This window comes from Rhipicephalus microplus, chromosome 1 (genome assembly GCF_043290135.1).
Source record: "Rhipicephalus microplus isolate Deutch F79 chromosome 1, USDA_Rmic, whole genome shotgun sequence".
Lineage (NCBI taxonomy): Eukaryota > Metazoa > Arthropoda > Arachnida > Ixodida > Ixodidae > Rhipicephalus > Rhipicephalus microplus.
Window position 1 is genome coordinate 150,291,267 of NC_134700.1, and position 23,281 is coordinate 150,314,547.

General features: G+C 44.8%; 1 protein-coding gene across 3 annotated transcripts in view; it reads right to left on the bottom strand.

Annotated features, from left to right (window-relative positions):
- Window positions 1-2,470: 2,470 nt before the first annotated feature.
- Window positions 2,471-23,281, bottom strand: part of LOC119178738 (uncharacterized) — a 120,592-nt gene continuing 99,781 nt past the window's right edge. For all 3 annotated transcript variants that reach the window (XM_075887469.1, XM_075887470.1, XM_075887471.1), the window contains 9 exons: window positions 20,138-20,212; window positions 18,124-18,210; window positions 15,553-15,709; window positions 14,616-14,664; window positions 13,381-13,467; window positions 12,457-12,601; window positions 11,290-11,436; window positions 8,454-8,557; window positions 2,471-7,243 (listed from right to left, as the gene is read on the bottom strand). In XM_075887469.1, coding sequence (XP_075743584.1) covers window positions 7,093-7,243; window positions 8,454-8,557; window positions 11,290-11,436; window positions 12,457-12,601; window positions 13,381-13,467; window positions 14,616-14,664; window positions 15,553-15,709; window positions 18,124-18,210; window positions 20,138-20,212 — 1,002 coding nt within the window. In that variant the 3' untranslated portion in view covers window positions 2,471-7,092. The remainder of the gene's footprint in view (window positions 7,244-8,453; window positions 8,558-11,289; window positions 11,437-12,456; window positions 12,602-13,380; window positions 13,468-14,615; window positions 14,665-15,552; window positions 15,710-18,123; window positions 18,211-20,137; window positions 20,213-23,281) is intronic.

The window sequence follows — 23,281 nt, forward strand, 5'->3', positions numbered from 1 at the left end:
GGGACATGCACAGACAAATACAACTACGCTCACGTCCGATGCATTTGTAGGGAAGAAGCTGTAGCAAATAAAACAAGCAATAGAGCGCGCGATAAAAAAAATGTCATTCATTACGAAGACATACATATTCTTGTTTTATTTACAAGAACAAATCTAAAAACGCCGAGGAAACATAACAACAGGTGAACGACTCTAGATGAACTAAGTAAGCGTGTACAGATTTCGTGTAACAAGGCCCAGCGCTCGGCCTATGTAACAAGTGCACAAACCATGCGCAAAACACCGTTTATCTTATCTTGAGCGCATCAATGCTCACGATAATAACCTATTGCTGCGGACAAAGTGTAGCAGGATATTTTTTTCTCTTAATTACAGCGTTTAGTGATTACTCAACAACTACTTCCAATAAATCAGAAGCATAACTGCGCGTTTTGCATCATATATTTGCAACTTGAGTTTACAATTAGGACTTGTAATTTCACCTATTTCGGTAGCGATTGGGTGGACAGTCCAGACACATTTTTGCCGTCGCCGTCACTGTGACGGTTTTCAAAATCATCGTGAAAGCGGGTGGAGAGTGGTACTACGTATAGCACTAATGGTTCATGGGTTTCGTATATAAAGTGTAACTATAGTTGTCAAATAAATAGTGATGCTTACCGCGTACATTTCGAAATACCGAAAATGAAGCAAGAGCGCGTCTTGTATGACGAGCTCGTCTCCGTAGCGCGTGCACACTTTTGAACGTGCAAAGATAATAGCACGGCTTTACAAGTGCAAATTATTATAGGTGGAGTCGGTGGCATTACAATCATTGAAACATATCCTCCCTCTTCCGATTTTTCCTTCTATATATCAATAATAAATGAGGTGCAATATAGAGAAAAAAACAATGTTGGGCAATAATTAGTAAGACTTGCTCGAAAATTCGTTTTTAAAGCAAGGAGTCTACACTGCGCGCATTTGAGCGAGAGGGAGAGGAAGAAATGAAATCAACAAAGCTGTGTTTTAATAACACTGAAGCTCGCTTTCCCAAGCTTTGCATAATGTAGAGCAGCCTGAGAAATTTGGAATTCCTAAATTCGCAGCACTTATTATTTTCACCATTGATCACATCAAGGCCATTTGCCCACTCACCAATTAGTGAAATGGTGGGCAAAGATAATTACAGAGGAAAAACAAACATTTTGTGAAACCAAGGCGGTGTATAAATATCGTAAACAGAGATATTTAAAACGGCCACGTACTAAACAGAAACAAAAGCGGTGGCGATACGTGCATTGTGCACTGGATGAGAGCTCACGAATTCTACTGGCGAAAAAGCGCAGCTATTTCCACGCTGTCTTAGCACGCGCACGATTTTGCCGGTAAAGACCCATTCATTTCAAGCGAACGGGATGTAACAAATGAGTTCCGGTGACGGCTAGATGCGAGTGAAAACGACGCGTGTTGTATACTAGGTACAGAAGTGTGTTTTCGGAACTTATTACTCATGTGCTTAAAAAGAAACAGGTCCATCGATAGACGGCTGAACGTCCTGACGGTTGCACTATACAAATCTCGTTGAAAACGTTTGCCTAGCTTTTCATAAAATCGACATAAAATTGTGATGTGAAGGCCACCTGCTCAGTTTGGTTTTCTTGATTTACGTTATACCTGGGTTATGAAACACCACTTAAGCGGGTGATTGTTACAATTTTACACTGTCAAACAGAACATTGGAGGCCGGACTGACACAAGCTATCTTGATGAGGTCAAGAAGCCGTTCATTTTTATGTTGAAGCACATAAGTATCAGGCTACAAAAGCTGTGGTCTTTTTTTTTTTCATTACATGGCAAGTCTGCATAAACACCGATAAGTCATTTTCCATAGCGTAAGCTTTGGTCAATAAGCGACTAGAAAGGAAGTAACGGGCAACTTAACGTGCTGACTCCGAATTTATGACGCGCCGGCTTTAGGGTTACGCAAGGACACGGCGACATGTACGCTGCAGACTTTCCTCTACTCTAGATGACAAGAAGCGAAGATTACACAGCGCAACAGTCTCTCAGGTCACCTCGCCCACGTGGCCGGACTGGGCATTCATTTTCTTCTCACACAAGTCTGTAGAAGTTCAGATGTCTGTCCTATATAGTCTCAGTCTCAGCGACTGCAATGCCGCCTTTCGGCTGCGAGGCCGGTCTGGCCTAGCGTTCTGACAAGAGTTTGCAGGCGAGTGCGATACGCCGCAACACACTGCACCAATATATCAACAGCGTATGCTGCATGACAATGAGCGTACGATGCGAACAGAGACAATAGGAGCATCTAGACAGCTCCCAAATGCAAGCAACACTGGCGCCATCTATGACTGCCTGCCACTTGTTGAACATACCTTCTTCCATAGCGCCAAAGACAAGGTTGCCAGCTCTCTACCCAAAATCAAGGTGAATAAGTCTTAGGTGTGATAAAAATGATGTCTGCGTTGGCTTGTATTGTCTTCGATGGCTTTATTTCGGTCCATTAGATACGTTCACACGGTAGTCGTGCGAGAGTCAAACATCGAAAAAAAAAAGCCCTTGGCACTAACACTTTTTCCCAGTCCTGGTAACGCGTTCCGCAAAACTTTCTCTTGTATTCCTGTACGGCTTCTGTGACCAAAAATGCGCTTTCATGCCTGTAAAACAATGCCGAAAAAAACTTAAAAAAAGGTTCAAAGCTTGGTAGGTCAGACGTTCACGCAACAGCAGTTACAGAGTGTCGCTAGGCCTAAATTCGACAAAGCTACGAGGTTCACCCTAGAGGGCCAAGTCGAGACTCGCAAGATATAAAAATCACGTGCAGAACTGCATGAATGCGGCACACTCAAACTTATATACACTTTCGAGGCATTACAACGTGCGAAAGTGCACTGCATGCTAAAACTGGAACGATGCAAGGAAGTATAAGTAGATGACATTCTTTGGCGTAGAGTATGCACACACCGCCTATGCGCATTGTCCACAACGCACACACTACATCGGTGTTTGCTTACATCGTAAGTGGCTGACAAAATATTAAACGTGCGTGCAACTGCGCCTAAAGGCTCATCCACGGAATTGTCGCTAAACCTTCATATTGGCCTTGGGTTTAATCACCCAGAAAACTATAGACGATTTTCTGCAGCCAGTTTGTTCAATCCAAACTAGATGGCATCACCACATAGTGGGGTGTCTCCTTACCAAGGCGTCTGCGCTAGTGAGTGAAGGCCAAACCCCATAAACTCGAAAATGCACGCGACAGCGACGAGCGATGCTATGAGCGACGAAACAGGGCGTTCGCGCGACGTGTCGCGTGGTAGTTTTCGCGCGATCGCTCGGTTCTCCAGATTTGGAAACCGTCGCCCATCGCCCGGAAGTGCTGTGCTAAAAGCACCGGAACAGGATGTACATGACTGACGTACTGCCGGTTCTCTCCATGTGCCGGGACACCACCACCTCTCATGCTCTTTTCGCCCGAGTCACGTGTGCGCAACGAAGAAATAACGGATTGTTTATGCACGTTCATATAAAAGAAGTGCTGCAAGGCAAAATAAACCCCTTCCGTTCAATTATACAACAACACATTTTATTTCTACATTGAATATTGCCGACTACGCGGAATTATTGGTACAAGTAGACGGCCTCACGCCAGATATACAGTGAAATTCGCGCGCCGAAGCCATCGCGTGAATGAGGTTTGCATGCGCAAGCGACTGTTCGCGCGAAGGCAATCTACGTCGTGTCGCTGTCGCGAGCATTTTCGCGGTTATGGGGGTTCGGCCTTAAAAGCGAGCAGCCGGCAGCGCCAAAAACATGGCGGCACCTGTAGATGTCGACATGGCGGCACCTGTAGATGCAGTTTCGTACCGCTTAAAACTTTCAACGTCGTCGTTCTGCGCTGTGCGGCCCATAGATTCGCAACGAACGCATTTATTTGCTTTCCCTTTGCGTCCTGCAGCTTCGAGAGCAATATGTATTCGTCGGTATTTTGCCGTGTTTTCAAGATTCATTCTCTAATAGTCGCAGATGAGGCTTAGCAGCCATGGCTAAATAAGCACCACTAAACCCAGCAGTAAAGACGGACCATACCTGATGCTTTGTCCCCCAGCGTGAGATGACTCAAAGCGATAGCTGATTTCATCATTTAATAATTGCTGTGAAGACAGTGGGCGAGCAACAAGTGCGAGTTCATATCGAAGCGGGCGGTCGCGTCTACATAGGTGCTGCCACGTTGGCTTCTAACCCCTGCTACTGGCACTGAACGGCCACGGCCGCTTTGCTAGTCCAATGCGTCGGCTGGGGCAACTGCAGGAGACGGCTGGTTACGGTCACGTCATAAAACATGGTAGTGATCTTGCGCCGCAGTGGAAAATTGTCTATATATACTCGGCGACCACTTATCTTGGCATTGCAGTGGCGGAGGCGGGGCTTCCGTGCATTCGTGTTGATAAGCAAGTACTATACGCGCCCGATTTCGGTGTTGCTCGCTCGCATCGTTAACAGGTTTAGGAAAAAGAATTGTACACGAGAAATCTAGATGGGAGATACATTTCGATTGACCAGTGTACATTTTAGTTTGGCAATTCGAGTATGTTTTTCGGGGACACTCGTTTGCCGCCGCACACAGAACTATTACGTCGTGCACGCCACGTTCACCTTGGGAGAAGGTAATGCTTTTCAGCTGTGTAAGAAACATAAAAAAAGAAGGCACTGCTACAAACTGAACAATTACGGTATTTTACCTATACGACTTCCGGCAACTGTTTGAGTCTCGTAATAAATAAATCGGCATTCATTTCAGCGATACCAATGAGAAAACAGTCGGTAAACTTAAGAACTACTTCTTGGCCTGGTAGTCGGCATACCCTTCTGTTCTGTAGCTTCCACACTGCTGTGAAGAAAAGTTGCCGCCGTGGATAAGAGAGGGTGGTACATGCACGCACTAAGACATGTCGTCTATTGCCACATATCCCGATAACTTATGTAAAATCCTATACCTTGTCAATAGATATCTATAATAAACTCAGAAATTACAAAAGCGACACACCGTCCCCCTCCAAACCCCATGTATACTCGCTAAATGTCGAGGTCTCAAGACTTGGGTATTTTTGGCACTTTTATGTAGGCATTTTAAAGAAAAAAAGAAAGGCGGACGTTCCTGTCAATATCCTTGACGCCTTGCCCTGCATGAAATGTATAGAAAGCTGGCACATCTTTTCCTTTCAATACACGTCCGACTATTCATTTTCACCCTATTTCCCTGTTCATTCTTGAAAACCCTCGGAACATCTTTCCAACTCCACGCATATTTAATATATTTGCACAACCTTTCATAGATTTGCCATAACAATAACAATAAATATAGTTGAAATATATTACCAGAGTAACCACTTTGTTCACTCCGTTGAGTGTCCCCTGAAACAAGGGGAATATAAGAAATGTATCCCACACATGCTCACGCTTTTCACACCCCAAAATAGTGCGACTTCGCCGATGACAAGAGAGAAAAAGAGATGGAACTGAGATAAGGAGACTGAACGGCTTCTCGGCAAACTTCAGAACAAGACATTTTCTGCAATAAATCTCAAACAAACAACGAAAACTAAGAACTGCGCGACGACGCGTCACAAAAGCACTCACCAGTGTGACACAACAATAAAAGACAAGCGTTATCTACAGCGACCCCAATACGTAATCGGCGGTTTGGAGCCACTAATCAGATAGAGGGGCATGCTAATCAGATAGCGGGGCTCTGTAGCGACGACGCCCTCGTGACTCGCAGATTCACAGTAGTAGTCCATCTGTCTTTGTAATGACAAAAATATTACGCAAGGATCGTTCGTATGAAACCATAAGCCTTGGTTAGATGGTGCGCTGCGTTCCGGCTTGTCATTTCGCTCACGTCAGAGGTTCAAAGCATCTACCAGGACGCAGAACATCACGTGACCCTCTATCGGTGTACACACAATCATCACGCTTAGCACTGAAATCTCAATGCACCACAAGCACACCAGCCGCAAGCTGTGGACTTGACGTCATGTTTTGAAGCACCAAGGAGCTAATGGACGTTGCAGCTTTTCCCACGGTTATAAGCAATCTCTGTGTGACACTGGTAGATCGATGCACCGTGGCCACAGTCAGTCAGGATGACGGATCTGACAACAAGATCATCGGTTCGGTGTGCTCAATCTGCGTCCATCCGCACACTAGCAAAAAAAAAGGAAAAGAAAAAGAAGGCATTCACGTAGAAAAGAAGGCGCATCCCGTAGCAACAAGCACTGTGCTTTATGGAGAAATGGGCGCCAGGCCTTAATCGATGAAGAAAAAAACAAGTCAAGGCACGTGTCATCACAAAAAGGGGTGTGTAATGTGTCCTCGGCACTCTGGGCATACGTTGCGGGCAAAGGCCCTCAGCTACTTTCTGGATGGGATGGTAATCTTTGGCAGCGTATATTGTTCTTCGCTCGCTTTGAAGTTCCCAAACAGGGCGATCTAGCAGTGGGCAAGCACAAGGTTTTCAACCCTTCCTGTGGCTTCACTTCGGCGTTCCACAAAACTGTTAACTTGGACGGATGTAAGAAAAAGGACCTCCAGCGGAGAGCATGCATAGAGGACGAGTGCGAACAGAGGACGCTGGACTTCTTACTAAGCTTCGACATTTCTTTCGAGGTGTTTCGCGAATTCCTGGTCACGATTAAGATCTCACAGGGTTCGCACGAAAGCACAGACGTGCTTCCGCGTGACTTGTGGTCAATGATTTGCGTTTCTTGGCCTTTCTGGTCGTCCGGAAAGTGGTGTGCACATACCGCAGCCGCGACCTGTGTGGCGGCGAGACAATCACATATAGCGACTTTGTGCATACTTTTTCTGCATAACGCCGGCGAAGTACAAACAGCCCCGCCGTTGAAGCGTTTGAATCACACGGTGTGAGGCACGTGTAAGAGTCCGCGTCCAAACTGTCTGGTCCGTTGGACAGCACACGCATGAGTCACACGGTAGTTCACTCATAGACAATGCAGTCCGCGTGAACGGCACCAGTCGACGCTGTTTATACTCATAAGTCACTCTGTCGGTTGGAGTACATGCATAGCCTCAGTAGTGGTAGTCAGTATCCGACTCCGCGTAGTCGTACTCGTCGTCGTCCAGACGTCCCGTGCGTCCCGTCCGGCAGCGCAACGGTGCCGCAAGCTTCTCCAGGTTCGGGGACAGGTCGTCGTCGTCCGGGTCGTAGTCACTGTACAAGCTACGCCAGAGACGGGAGAAAGAACAACGAAGTTAGCGCACAAACTCGAGCGACATGATAAATATATTTCGTAGACAACTCAATCGGTGGATGGCAACTGAGTGAAAACCATGCTGTTTAAAACCTGATGGCCAGCATTAACCATCATAAGCCAGAACTAGCCGATTAATCAAGTAACCAACGCTAGACTATAGTCTTGGGTAAGCATATGCTATCTTACTTGGACGAACTAAAACAGAACGCGACACAGAGCATGTGTTGTCCGGTCCGTTCAAGTAACTTTCAGTGCGATTACCTAAGATCATATGTAATCTACTAGGCCTCATTTCTACCCTTTTAACATTATCCTGTGGCAAGTTCTAACTTGGGCTGGATGTATGCGGTAAATAAGGTAGTTGAATTCACTTAAAAATGCTTGTCAGTACAGGCTAAAAACGTATAGGGAAAGAACTGTTACTTGCGACCTCTGGTGAGCGCGAGCATAGTTATTCGCAAGAATACTATCAGAGGGCTAACGAATTTGATACTCGCCATGACAGGGCTTTTCAAATGCGGTTGCTTAATACAATAATTAAGAGCAGTTTAAACATGAGAAATATGGCGAAACTGAGTTTTGTCTTAGGCTTTTCGGCTCACACCGAGTGAAAAGTACGAAAAGCGAATGAGTACAAATGTACCTATATGTAGCATTATAGGGACATGTGCGATCTGTTTGACGTTCATGCGATTGTAATACGAGGCACCACATCTATATTTTCGTGTGAAATCGTCGTACATGCAACACGCTTTTTTAGATCGTACTGAAAGCATTTGATTGGAAGCACGAGCTACGTCTGACACAACGTGCGGGGCTCGGTGTCAGAAAAGATGACTGCTACGACGTTCTTGAACCTAATAGAGATCTCTAAAGTAGTCTCCTTGAGTGCCTCTGTTGATACGACTGTACTGTTCGGATTTCTCCGAGCTGCGGCGTTGTTCCACACTTGCTGACGCGCCCCTATTACGAATTCACGAGAAGTTCAAGCCACAAAACTGTGTGCTATGCACGGGAGGCAAAGCCTTTCTGCTGCATTAGCGTCACCACCATTACTTTCACGCTACGTCGCCCCGGCACATAATTGTGCCCTGTGTTTGATACAAAATTAAGTTTGGTGTGTTGCGTGCGAGGTGAAATAGTTCTATGGAGTGTTTTGTAGTGGTATGTACTTACAGCTCGTGGTTTTCGAAGTTCCCTTCTTCGGCCACCAGAAGCTCGTACTCATCGGCAGCGTACCGGTCCCAGTCAGAGATCTCCATTCCGTCTCCGTCGTGGTCCTGAAAATGTAACAACGCTTTTGGCGCATATTTTTGTGGAACGTATAAACACTAGTGCACGGTCACGGATGACGCGAACGTAGGGAAAAAGGTGGCCCCATATCTGCATGTTACACTGCAAATGTCGTCGAAAGACAATAGTCTTCCGTCTGGAGAGAGTGAACAAAACGTTTATTTGATGCTCTGCGCCAAAAAATCAGTGAATTGTATTCTGGAGGCGCTGCGCTAGAGTGCCTCGAGCGTGCAGCGGAAGCAAATGAGCGCACCAAGTCACGTCACACGTGAGACATGAGTGCCATCTGGCAGTTATCTTGGAAAACAAAGCGCGCGGCGTGTGCACCCGTCTCGGAGGCAATAAGGTGTAGAACGCAAAGCGACTGGTAGGTGCCACCACCATGTCGTTTAGCAAAGCGTTGGAAACACTTGCCTTTTCGTGTAAGCGTTGCATCGTCAACGCAGCATGATAAGCACTATGGCCTTTAGAATTACTCATGTATGTCTTTTCTAGTAAGAAGACACAGATACAGAATATTGGCGTGTTGTTATGGTACCCCAGATATGCGCAATAATTGCTTTTTGATTGACAATCGCAGAAGTATGAATGCTAAAACTTCAGCAATATTGGTGGACGCTGCGGATGGGGTCAGCCGTTTGAGGTATCGTTTGGTGCCATTTAAGATATCGTTAAGAGCGTGCAGACAGACAAATGTACAGACAGACAGACACACAAATGTACAGACAGACAGGCAGACAAATGTACAGACAGACAAACAGATCAAAATTTTGATCTGTCTTTGACCCCTCGAGAAGCACAAATTCTAGAGGTTTCATCTTTGAATAACGCACAAAATTACGACGCCTAACAGACTGATCAACTTAGTAACTCCTTCTGGGAGTGTGTGTTTAGTTAGGCAGATGCCGTCTTCATAATAATGCATTCAACGTTTACGTCGCGAGTTGAACTTTTTCACTCCATAGCGTACAAGTTATAACCTGGTTAATGCTGTTTTAAAAGATCGTAGTGTGAGCATCAACCGAAAACTTGAGACAGACATTTGCCGGCTTCTGTAGAGCCTGAAAGATCTGCCATTTCATCACAATTTCGAACTTAATTGCCAAGCCTATAGTATTTCGCTACACAGCCTATAGATAAGTTAACACCCTGAAAAAAAATAATAACAACCACGGGCAGAAAAAGACGGGACAAGCATTTCCTGTCCGTGACCGTGTTTTTTTCCACGTTGTTGACTTAAAGTATGCACAATCAACTAGTCTAGTCAGCTACAGTTTATATGATTCTCAGTAGTGCCCACCTATCACACAGTTTCACCTCTATATTTATTCTAGATTTTCTATGGAATTCATTTGAAGAGCACTTACACGCCCTTGTTGAACAAGCTTCGATGAGCTTTCTGACAACTGATGCTGTCGCGTGTGCACAGGCACGTCTATACGTGCCACACGAAAGATCAAAAGGCTGTAAGTGTCGAAACTGGATTAGCCACGACATTTCAGCTATGAGTGTTTGTAGCAGCTGACGCTGCGAAACGACGGTGTACTTAGGCACTGCAGAAGTATGTAAGTACGTTACTTGGAAGTGCTTTCAGCAATAAGCGCAGAAAGAGAAATTTACATACGCCTTTCTACACCTAGACATAAATGAAATTTGTGAAGCAGGCTTTTTCTTACGACGATTCGTGATGCGGACAAGCTATCTGTACAGGAAAACTCTTGGCTATGCATATACCTCGAGAGCCAAGCAGTACATGTATTAAACATAAGCTGGCGGTACACTTACGTCTCGGTAAATTTAATTGCGACAATTGCTTATTTCAGTTATTACTTCGAACATGAAATGAATATTTAAAAATCTGCAAAAAAAAGCAATGTAATTGTGAAGTGGGCTTCTTCTAGCACAGTTACTTACTGAGGAGAAGCCAGCTCCGGCGGACACGTTAGAATTATCAATGGGTGTGCGAATTTTCAAGCTTGCGATGAAAACAAGACATACCTATTTCGAAAGATGAACCAGACTAGAAATTTCAGTATGAGTTCTTTCCGCGTATTTAATTTTGGTCGAACGCGAGTCACGAATGTGCCTGTCACCTTAATCACTTGATCAAGCAGCTATGAACCTGCAAAAGGCCTGACCTTCCATATTATCCTGCGTGTCGTCTATCAAGTTAATAAATTGAATCAGCTAAAAAAAAGGCACATTGTGTTTATTGCAGAAAATGACAGGCGTCAGAATTTCGGCCGCGTTTTCTCATTCTTTCTTCTTGGAAAAGGCCGCATTTTCCGATATTTTACTCGACATGAGAATTTCACTGTTCACTGAACAGTCATGATACACATGCAAGTATGCTTCCGAACCCACACGTCGCGGGTTCGAATCCCGGCTGCGGCGGCTGCATTTCTGATGGAGGCGGAAATTTTGTAGGCCCATGTGCTCAGATTTGGGTGTACGTTAAAGAACCCCAGGTGGTCGAAATTTCCGGAGCCCTCCACTACGGCATCTCTCATAATCATATGATGGTTTTGGGACGTTAAACCCCACATATCTATCAATAAATGAATCCAGTATGCTTCCGAAGCGGAATGCTGACAGTTACAAGCCGTCTCCTGTAAAGTATGCACGTGAGTGCACGGTCCATTGAAGTAATATGACGTAGGTGTGCCCAAGTGTCTGCAAGCTTTAAAAAAATTTTCTTTGGAAGAAGGACGGCGCTTACCCTCGAGGCGAAGGGGTCTCGCTGCTCGTGGTCCAGGTACTTCTCAAGGTTGAAGAACGTGTCGAAGAAAATGGGCGTCATCTTGCACCTCTTCAGGTCGGCCAGCGACACCTTGCCCTTTTGCTTAGGCTGAACCATGTCCAGCATCTGGGTGCAGAAAGGGTAGGTATTAACGAAAGGGCTAACAATAAGAAATGTCCATAAAAGTATTCAGAAAAAGACATTTCTCCACATTTACGTAAAATATATATGGCGTGCTTACGCTGTTCATCACCATCATTGCCGGTACATAAAATTACTGCCGAAAGGTTATTAGGCACTCAAAAAAAAATAAAAGGTAGCCTCATACATAAAAAAAAATTCTGACATGTTTTTAAAAATATTGCTACTTTCAGGGGGTGCTTTTTTCATGGCGATGACAAATGTACAATTATTTGTCACTTCGTATTTTTTCCGTGTGCTAATCTCCCGTCAATAAAGCTATGCTCATCCTTAGCTCCCCTGAGAGGGGCAGACGCCTAATCCTATTTAGGAGAGTGTAAAATTGCTCAGTGTCTAGCGACTACTCATGGACCTCAAGGGCTTTCACATGTCTCTGATTGGGTGAACACGCCTTCATCATTAATTAACTCAAAAATGTTAGTCAACGGTCATAGGTGTGATCAATCTAAAAAAAAAACAAAGCGCACTGATAACTGGGCTCATGACAGCCTATCGCTGTTCAACTCCACTGTGCTGCAGAGTTGAAGAGCGATGGAAATGTAGACTTGCACCAGAACACCATTTCTGACGCTGCTTAAGTCAAAGTAGATTCGTTCCTGCTTTATTTTGCGGCCATATTGCTGACGGCTCTGTGAATGAGCTGTCGTTGGGAAAAGGAGAGACATAGTGCATGACAGTGGTGTAGCCAAGGGATGGCACGCCGTGCCCGAGCTCGGTGTGCCACCCGCTACCCCCCTGTCTCGGGAAAAAACTTTTTTTGCCCCGACATACAGAGCTCAAAATGACACTCGACCACATCTGCCTGGCCCAATCTACGTATCTGGTGCAAGGACCCCGTGTTCTGGCAAACAATTTTCGCAGCAGTGTGAGGCATGAAAGAGAAGCCCACGAGCAGCACTGTGCATCGTAAGAACCTCGAGGCGCGCGCATCAAGCAAAGCCTCACCTGACAGAGACAGTCACTGAATGGCAGAGTTTCGATGCCCAGCGCTTCCATGCGTGTGAGCTGCTCCTCGTAGAAGTACTCCAGCTCGTACATCGACAAGTACCCGTCACCGTCAATGTCCATGCACCGGAACCAGTACTCGATGCTGCGAGCATACACGCGTCAGAGAGGAAAAAAAAAGAAACTCAGACGAGCAATGATTTGTAATATTAACGCTGACAACTCTGCGGAAGAGCACATCTCAATATGAAGCGACCACTTTTAATGAACGAAACTTACTTACAGTAGAACAGCGCAAACATGAAACAACGATCAGGCTGCTAGCTGCCAAGGAAAATACAGCCCAAACCTGCGCACTGCGTAGCGCATTTATTTGGTCTTCGAGAATAGCGTCAGTTATACCACGGCTCCTGGATCAAAAAGCGTGTTTTATACTAGCAGGCATGGTAATATAATGCTGCTCTGTTCAGCAATACCAGCTTTAGGTAATTCACAACTATGACGACAGAGCAGGAAAATGTTTTCTCTCTCTTTTTTTTTGCAAGACATGGGTTAGCACTGGCAGGAACGAAAACTATATCAGCAAGCTGTTTTCACAGTTGCAGCCACATTTCTACTTCGTCTATGGTTATATGCATAAAAACTGTCAAGACAAATTCCCCTGACAGTTTTCAATTCTGGACTTCCTTGCGTTTAATGTTCAGTTTGTAATCATATTATTAAAGCCTTGACAAAATAGTTGAAACTCAATGAACTGATTGTTCGATCAATTGATTAACGGACAGGACGCTGAAATTCTACCCGTGATTGTAATATTAAACGAACACTAAAATTACCATTAGCCCAATCAACTGGATGGCAAAGCTTTGCTGAGCCATGATTCAGAGCCACGCACGCAATCTATCAACATGAAAGTGACCGTACCTCCTAGGATGCCGCTTGTCTTCTTCGGAAATGATGAACCAGACGAACTCGCTGTAGCTCATTTTTCCTTCCTTCTGAACCGGACCCCTGGAGAACAAAGAAACCAACAAATTTAGAAAATGGTCACATGACATATTTGTTGAATTCGAAAATTTTGGACACTGTATGTTCGTTGCCTTTAAAGCTAAAGAATAGCCGGCACCTTATTTGTGCGCCAATATATCCTTACACCATGTGAATAAAAAAAAAGGTAACCAAAGTATCACTTGTCGGTCGTGGTGCAATGTATTGCAGGCGAACAGCATATGATGTCAGTGACAAATGGTGTAAGACACAACGAGCACAAACGCGCATTTCACCCTCCTGCCTACAGTGTTACTAGTATTCCAAATATTTCATCCACTTATTAAATTGCGAAACTGCGACTGCCATTTTGTTTTGTTTTCGCGAAAACTTGATGGGACTTACTTCTCACAGTTCGTATTTAATAAGGCCCGAATCAGCGTAAGAATTACGACGGAATCATTCCAAAGAATCAGTTTCTTCCAGTCGTGATGACCGGACATATTATTAGCAAAGTTCGCAGCCCATTGGCAAAATGCTTACGATGCAAAAATTTTGTGAAATTCACAATTTTCCCCCCTAATTGTCCTTAGGCACCGGTCAATCGCCTTTCCTGATTACACGTGCAACGTAACGATTGAACGAAGCTGTTACTTTACAAGCATTACCAGCGTAAAGGGTTTCTGCGAATACAATACGTCCGCAGGGGTGGTGTATACCGGTTATAGGTTGCCCGGCCGCTGACCCAGAGGTCGCGGGTTGGATGCGGGCCACGGCTGTCACATTTCGATGAATGTGAAGTAAATGATAGATGCCCGCATACTGTGCAATGTCAGAGCACGTTAATAAACTCAGGTGATGGAAACTTCCTGAACCCTCCCCTACGCCATCTTTCAAATAATATTGTGGCATTGGGACGTAAACCCCGGGTAATATTAGAATACGAGTCATTATCGTGCCATAGAGCAAGGAGCCGGCACGAGAGTCACGTCACGTGACATATGTATGTCACGTGTCTGTCACGAATAGCGCGTAAAAAATGAGCTCTATTTCACGTCACTAAAATAATGAAGAACTTCATGTCATTGAAGCATACAATAAATAGAGATAAACCCGCAGATATTAATGTGGTGCCACCTCAGATTCTGAGCACAAAACCAGCCATTTCTTACCGCGTAACGGCGCCGGAGAAGATCCTGTCGATCATCCGCATAGAGATAGCTGGAGTGAAAAAAAAAACACTACGAGTCAAGTTACAGAATTAAACTACAGCTATAAGAGGCAGCAAGACGGCAAAATGGGCCAGTCGGATTACATTCATAATTTTCAATTATGAGCTATAAGAGGGTTCAAAAGCGAAACTTGGAAAAAGGCTTTGTGAATTCCCAAGTGCATTTGGCGAAAGCCCGTGACCATTCGACTGACTACGCCTTGCGTCTTTTTTTCACACTCTCTCAGCAACCATGGTAATATTGATAGAGTGTGCGGAGGAGAGGCCACTGCTGTGGCAGCGCTACCATTGCTGTGCCATCACGTGATTGCTGAGAGAGTGAGGGGAGAGGCCACACGTGTAACCATTCCAGGACATGAACGGGTGAACGCGAGTATAAGACATTAAAGGATTTCGCCTTAAACATTTGGATAGCTACGCAATAGCAGTACGAAGGCTTAGGATACAGCAGAGCTGGGCACCTTCTCTAGCTTGTCTGCAACCTAAAAGTCACCGTCGTTGACCTATAGTATACTAAACTATGGTATACTAAGGTATACTACGCTACAGTATGCCATGCTATACTATGCTATAGTATGCTATGCTATAATATACACTTACTCTCTTCCAGTTTTTCTACCCTTGCAATGCATAAATACAGTCCGCTTTCTTCCTTTTTTAGCTTCGCTCTCCCCCACTTCGAGAGTATATTGCGCGGTCGATGAACAGCGCCACTTCAAGCTTAAGCAGCTCCGCTATTAAAACGTACCTTTATGTAAAAAAAAACATTCACGACAATGCCTTAAATTATATATGCGCATCACGCCATAAAAATTGTATATTATCATTTGTCTGCTGATTTAAAGCCAGTTCAGCGTCCTTCGCATTACAGTACGCACCTCCTTCATTGTGCCTTGACAGGTCGTACCGGTCGATGTACAGGTCGTGGTCCTTGTCTAGCTCCCAGAACTTGCAGTAGATGACGTAGAAATGCTCGTACGAGAAGTACTCAGTGATCTGGTTGATGTCCTCCTCTTCCTCTAGTAGGGACAGTACCTGCGTGTTCGTGACGCACACCACGTGAATTACATCATGGTGGCATGTTTTTGTTTTTTCAATGGTTGACGATGCTTTTTCTAGAACACGTATACTTCATTGAAGGAATGTGGGTAAATCTTTTATTCTGTAAATGAGTTCTACGGAAACCCACAGGCTGACGGAAAGGTTAAGTAGGGTGACTGTCTTATTTCCCTCTCATAACCTCTCCACCACACTGCAGGTTTCCGTAGAACTCATTTGCAATACGTGTATCTTTGTGCTTCAAGATGTCGACTAATTCGCCCTCACGCTGTCAATTGCTAGCTTCTTGGTTAGCTCAATTAGAAGAGCGAACGCCCCGAAATGTCATTGGTCCCGGGTTTTAACCCCAGACCAGAATAAATTTTTCGGCAGGTAAGAGGATTTTCTTTCTGGAAAATTCGTACGGATTTCCTTGTGGCTTCATGACCGGTGGCTCTGTTCTGTCGTTTTCTTCTTCTAATCTACCTGCCGTGACGGCTCAACGAGCTGCAGCGTTGCGCTGCAAAACCGTAAGTGCGCAGGTTCAATACCCCACTACCACGGCCACATTTCAATGAGGTGAGAAGAGAAAGAACGCCAACGCGCTATTTCTATTTCGGCGCACGTTTCAAAATGCCAAGGTGGGTAAATGTAACGCTGAGCTCCTCGCTACATGGCGTGCTTCATATCTCGGCTCTTCACGTCGCCATACAACGTCATCTTGGCCACACTTCATCGTACTTGTATTTCTTGTGATAAAGCAAGAAACAAAGAAAGAAACAATCATTCTACAGCATTGCTAGTCGCGCAGAACGGCAAACACTAGACAACCCAGTCCCGTTTAACGCATTCACGCATTACATCTTTCACTCATGTTTCTCGCACGAAACACTTCTTCACTACCGAACAAAGATCTAAAAAAGGAAAAAAAGGATGCTGTTTACAAAATCGTCTTTCACGTGTGTCCCACAAGTGCAAAAAAAAAAAAGATCGCGACAAAACTTTCATTTTCAAAAGGTAAAAATGGGAGTCAACGACCGGCCTTAATCACAAATATGTCAAAAACACTGTCAATGAACGCAAATCCTAAGTCGCACTGCTTGAAACGTCTTTTACTCATTCCCGAAGACTGATGATATGTGTTCGCGCTGCTTTTTATACAGAAAAGTTTGACGAACATTAAGCAGCAATGCCTAAGCAGCCGAATGCTGGACCACTTCCACACTGCATTTTGCTTTGTTCGCACAACGGCCGCTAATATACACTTCTGATGCTCGCTCATGGAGAATGAGTAAAAAACATTCGAGTGACAAAGGTGCCAGTATTCATCGACATTTGGCAGTTGGCTGCTGTGTAACCTACTTAAAAAGTGATGTTCACAAATGTCGACGCTGGTGTGTGAAGAGGATAGGCGCGAGCGTACGTGCATAATCTACGCCCCCTCGTGCAAACCCGCAATCGAACCAACTAAACGTATATGTAAGAGCAGCAATGATAGCGGAAAACTGTACTGTCTGTTATATTTCACCGATTTCTCCAAAACGTAAGCTTAGAGAACGGAGTGAACGAATGAACCGAACAGAACATGCACGTGCTGGGTGAATGCTGTGAGCCATAAATAACTACGAGTATGTGCGTAAAGGCAATAAACGCGCTGGTTGCTTCTAAAACAGCTGCTCATGTTCATTATACTAGACGCTGTGCGCACCATTGTACGCTGGCTCTGATTTCTGTATATGGGCTTCATATAGGGACGGCGATGAGCGATGCTTTGACCGTATAGACACACGCATATATAATCCTATTTAAAGCCTATAGACGTGTCGCCAGCGACACCAGCGGAGCGTCGACAGAACTACACGAGCGCGGGCAATAGGCCAAATTGGGTGATAAGGAAAGACAGCTTTCGCCAGATCCGCAGTAATAGCTCGCCTATCGTACACTAGATCATGCCAAACAACCCCTGCATTTCATACAAACAACTTACCAACAACTTACCGACAACGTACGAATTAGCTGAACGCTCTCCTAAACCCCTGCAGGCATTAGAACCTGCCTATTATTAATTAATTTTTGCTAATTTACTCATGTTTGTGCAGTTCAGATAAACCCTTATGCACTGCTGACGTTAACGTATAAGAGACATATGGAGTGCATGTGAGGTTATACGGAGATATATGGGATATACGGAGATAAGCTATAATGCTGTCGTATATTTCAGTCATTCTAGTGATGCATGTGAGAACATGCCAGCATCTTACACACATTTTTTTTGAAGCCTGACTTAAATATTCAACTTCAGTCACCACAATTACTCGATTCTCTACAGGGATGAAGTTCCTAAGCAGCCACTAGATAACGTGATCAACACGAACGTAACGAGATAAAGAAAAAAAACACGGTTCACTTACCTGTAAGAAGTTACTTTTCCTGAGTTCGGGAATGGTGATCCTGCCACTCCACGACCTATTTACACAGTAGAATATCCTAGCGATTACCTGTAAAGGGAGATAAAGATGACCTCACAAGAAAAAAAAAGTATGGGAACCATGGGTAAAGCGGATGAATATCTGTATAAGTAAACTGAGAAATTCCGATAGAAGATAAACTAGCTATTCTGTGACAACTCTTCGCCGCCGCGTTTTGTCATCTGAGCAGCGTCTTGCTTGCATTGAAGAATTGGGTGGCTTGAAGCGCTGTATCACACATCTTTAAACATAAGGTAGAAGTGCGAATGCCAATAAATTATTCTCATTACGTCGCATCAGTAGACGGTTTAAAGATTACAAGCGTTGTGCCCCAAAAGAACTTCAGGTCACCCTATTTACCAGATCGTAACGTCTAAATTAAAAGGACGTTTTCACGTTTTTTTTTTCAAAAGTAAGGAAAGTCTCTTATCAGTTTTTCACATAAAAAGAACGTGCGTAATATTCAAGGCGATTTCGTGTAGTTTTTATGTAGCTCAAAAGAACATTTGTTTGAACATATTTCGCCAAATAAGGGAAGAGAAGTGTAGAAAATAAGCCGGCTATTTTCTAATGCTCTTCTTGCCCATCAATGCTATTCAGGCACATCGGTGTATGAAACCGGATGTCATCAAGGGTCTGTGTTTGTAAACAGTGAAAGGGTCTATACTGTAAAAATCTCGAAGTGAATCTACTTTTCTTGCTGTCCTTTTTTTCCCCCTGCAAAGCTCTATATAGCTAAGATGTGTGATTTCGTGGCATCCGCGAGGGAAAAGTCTAGCTTCCTCGGGCTCCTCAGAATGGCAGCTCTCCACGCTAGAACACAGTCAAATCAAACGAGAAACTGACGCTCCCGCTCTCTGCCCTGAGACGCACGCGCCTCGGTGCTACATCGTGCACTTAAATAAAGGGTCCTAAGGCCGCCATACTCTAACTTAAAATGGCTTACACTTCCCCTAAAAATGTCTTCTTAGCAATGTACTTCTGCTTAAAAGTAAAAGCCACATTAAAAAGATCATTGTTGGCTCAGTTTTTGTTGTAGGCTGGCTTGCCCACGTTGTATTTGTAGTGAAGCCCACTCATAAACAAGAAATGTCGCGCACACATGTCACGAAGTGGAGAATGCAGTCTTGTAGGCGGGCTTGGCGAGCGAACAGCAACTCAATGTGCAGCTCAATGGCGCTTTCATCGTCAATTAGCAGCGGTAGGCGCTGCAGGATGGTTTCAATGCCAACGGGCACGTTCACAAGTTGGCCTTAAATACGAAACTAGTGTACTTCATGTCATCCAAGTTCCGTGCTTTGAAACAGCTTCACCTTCTACCCCCCAACTTCACAATGTGGGCTGACGGACAATTTTAAACGCAAAGAAACTTTTGCTCGGGGCTGTGTCCGTCCCTCGGCGACCATCCGCTCCCACACTGCGCATGCGCCAACTCTCCCTCCTCTTCTCCCGTGAGTGCAAGGAGGTGGCAGAGCGCACCTCCACTTCATTTCTCCTCTCCCGTTTATCTTTCCGTCTCAGCTGTGCGCTTGTATATAACGCTGCGCTTGCTCGCGCCGTTGCACTATCCTAGCAGCGCTTGGTGTTCACTTTGCAGAACGGCACACACACACACACACGGTATTACGCGCAACTGGGAGGGGGTGGTAACATAAGGGGAACTCAACGTATACACAACTGCACACACAAATGAAACATACATGGAAACGCCGAAATGGAAACAACAAACGAAATCCCAAATGAACACCAATGCCGCTTCGCATCTCAGCGTGGTTCCTTCTAGTGGGAGATGGTGTAATTTTTTATATATTTGGTTTATCCGTTATTCGATCCCACAATGACGTGGGTGAATTAGGGCTCCCTTAATCGTATGGAGATAGAGGACTCATTAGCGTGTCAGCTTGTGGCGATATTTATGCAAATGCAATAATTGCACTAGTAACGTGAGGTGACTCACCGTATTAATATACCTCGAGTGGAACTCCACGGCTTCTTTAAGAAACGTAAGTCCCGGATGGGTGTCTATCACGTCCTGCAGCACAACACCAAGCAAAAAAAAGATACTAAAGCGCCTTGCGTTACTCATTCTCACCCAAACGAAAAAAAAAAATACCTTTTTGCTATATACAGCCTAGAAGCATATGTTTGAAACACTCACTGTAAATTTCAACAAGCACTCATTGTTTGTGCTCTGCGAATCAAAACATCAAAACACGTGCACTCGCTTCATTTAACAAAGAAATCACACGGTATGATAGTCAGTCACCAGCTAGCCCAGCTCTCATCCTTACTGAAGACAGAAACCTTAACTTTGCTGTCTTTGTGAAGCCTAATATTGAATAATGGACATTATACTGTTATACCCCAAAATAGGAAAAATTATGGTGAAAAGCGGCATGAATCGGCGCAGTTTTCAGTATGTTGGCACTCCACTTTCGATTTTTGTGCGGCAAACAACACGATGGCAGTACGACATATATTTGCCTAAATCGTATGCCACGCTATGATTGTCGTGTTTCCTACACTAAAATGATTGAAGAAACATCAAGCCTGTAAATCAGTAACTTTGCCCCTAACACAGGTATGTCGATACCCCCTATTCCTAACATACAAATTTACTACTTAAGTTTATCCACACGTACGCACGCACACACATACACGCACGCACGCACACACATACTTCACAAGCAGGTGTTAGGTTCACCGTCACTATTAGTTTATGCACCAGTGCTCATGCCGTGAGATTTTCTGCGTCTATCAACGCTTTAGTGCGCACGCTAGCGTTTCGTGTTACGTGTTGGCCGACTTCAACGCAGAGTAATCCCCAGAAAGTGATTTTAGTGTCATGATGTTTCCCGAGGTAAGAAGAGGAAATTTGAGGGCTTTTTTTTAGGCATAAAATTTTCCACGAAGGTGAAATGCTCGAGTTCGCGTATTTTCATATTTAGGCCGCACATTCAGGACCCCCAGGTGTTCCAAAGTTCCCAAGCTATTGTCCTTCTTAGTCATATTGTGGTTTTGGAACGTAACACACTCAGAGTCATTATTATTATTATTATTATTATTATTATAGACATTAAACAGCAAAGAGTGGAATGAGCAACCAGCTTCCACCGGTCAATTAGGGCGCACAATCCCGCGAACTTGAGCACGTCTGCTCAAATAAAAGGGTCGACCACTAATCTCTAGGATGAACCTCGCATGCACGCCAGCACGAGGCTCTTCCTTGCTTCAAAAATGAAGTGCCTCGCCTCGTGCTTCAATTACGATCCACATTACACCACTATATATTTAAACATTCTTAAGGGAGGTACCACTTAAGGGCTTAAATCGCACTACAGCCAAGAGACTTCGATTTTCCAAGAAAAGGGGCGTAGGCAAAAATTTTATTTCATGTAGAGCGGGGTTGGGGATCCGTTTTGTTCTAAAGTGGTGGCCGGCCAGGAAAATGTGCTTGAGTGTCATTTTATGCTCCAAATGTCATGCAAAAAACAGAGAGAGTGGGGGGGGGGGCACGGGTTCAATATGTCATTCCCTGGCTACGCCATTGTCCAAGAAGGTTCTTGGAATAGTGATCGTCACCGCATTGTGTTAAACAATAGTACACCGCATTGTCCCAAAGCCAACTGCGAGTGACTTCGCTATTTCTCAATGGGTGTGGCAGCGCCATACTTCTCAAATTCGGTAGCGCAACGACGACTGTCGGCACGAAAGCTTTCAAAAAGATTCGCGACCGCAGCCTCGGGAAGGCGCGTGACGTCATCGGCAGCCAGCTGCGCAAACTGCGAGCTTTCACGGAGCGAATCCTAAACGCCCCCGCGGCCGGCCTCAACTTCCCGTCGTTCAAAAATACCTCGACGTGCCTCCGACACCGTCACCGCCTGTTGCTCGGCTGTCTGAAGAACGTGGGCACACTGCGACTGCACGCCTGCTGGTCGCAGCGGCGAAGAAGCCTGGCGCAGATTACAGCGAGCGTTTTTATTTATTTAAAATATACAGCAAGTGTAATATTTCGTTTGTCATTCATTCATTCATTCATTCATCGGCCTATAAAGGGCGACAGCATGAATCAGATGACGTAAAAACAAAATAACGCATGACTATGCTCTTCAAGTGCGACTAAAAATTTTCCGTGGAAAGTAGCGAATGTTACAAGGGACAGAATGCCAACACTCTGTTGTACACGGAAAGGAACCGCATTTATAAATTATCGATACGACTTCGTTAAATGCCTGCACTACGAACCTCAACAGACGTATCACTCACATGCGGCGAGAACGTGATGAATGTTTTTTTTTTTTTTTTAATGAGCTGCCACCTACAAACACGGTGCGAACTACGGCAGAATGATCATTCGACTTCGCTTCTTCAGCCACAATGACAGGATGCGAGATAATTTATGAGAAATTAGAGAAGTCGTTTGAGAGCATTCTGACCGTGTTTAAAAGTGACGAATTCACCAGCTATACTGAAGCTGTAAAACCACAACAAGCAGGTATGCAAGTCGTGTTCCATCTTCATCACGTATTGGCGCGATTAATTCGGCGGTACCACCAGAGTGCACCATTAATGAACACGGAGAACGAAATGTCGGCCTAGACAGCGTGTCTGAAGCTTTCTAACCGAGGTAAGGGAAATAAAAAGAGGGAGAGACAAATTTTCAAACCATAGTATAAGTACAAATTCACAAACCTACATACAAACACGTCCGTAGGACGTCCTGTGATTTGACCACAAGACGATTCCCGGATGTGCATGTCTCATCTAAAGACTGGCTCTTAGAACCCCAGTGGTGACGAAATGGTACAGCGTCCGCCTCCAACGCGGGAAGTACTGGGCTCGATTCGCAGTGCTGCCTGCGGTCTATCGGTTTTTCAACAGCAAGAAAGGTAGCCTGATTCGATTTGATTGATATGTAGAGTTTAACGACCCAAAACCACCACATGAGTATGAGAAACGCCGTATTGAAGACTCCGGAAATTTACTTGGGGTTCTTTAACGTGCAACCAAATCTGAACACATGGGCCTGTGGCATATCCGCCTCGATCAAAAACGCAGCCGCCACAGCTGGGATTCGATCCCGCGACCTGCGGGTCAGCAG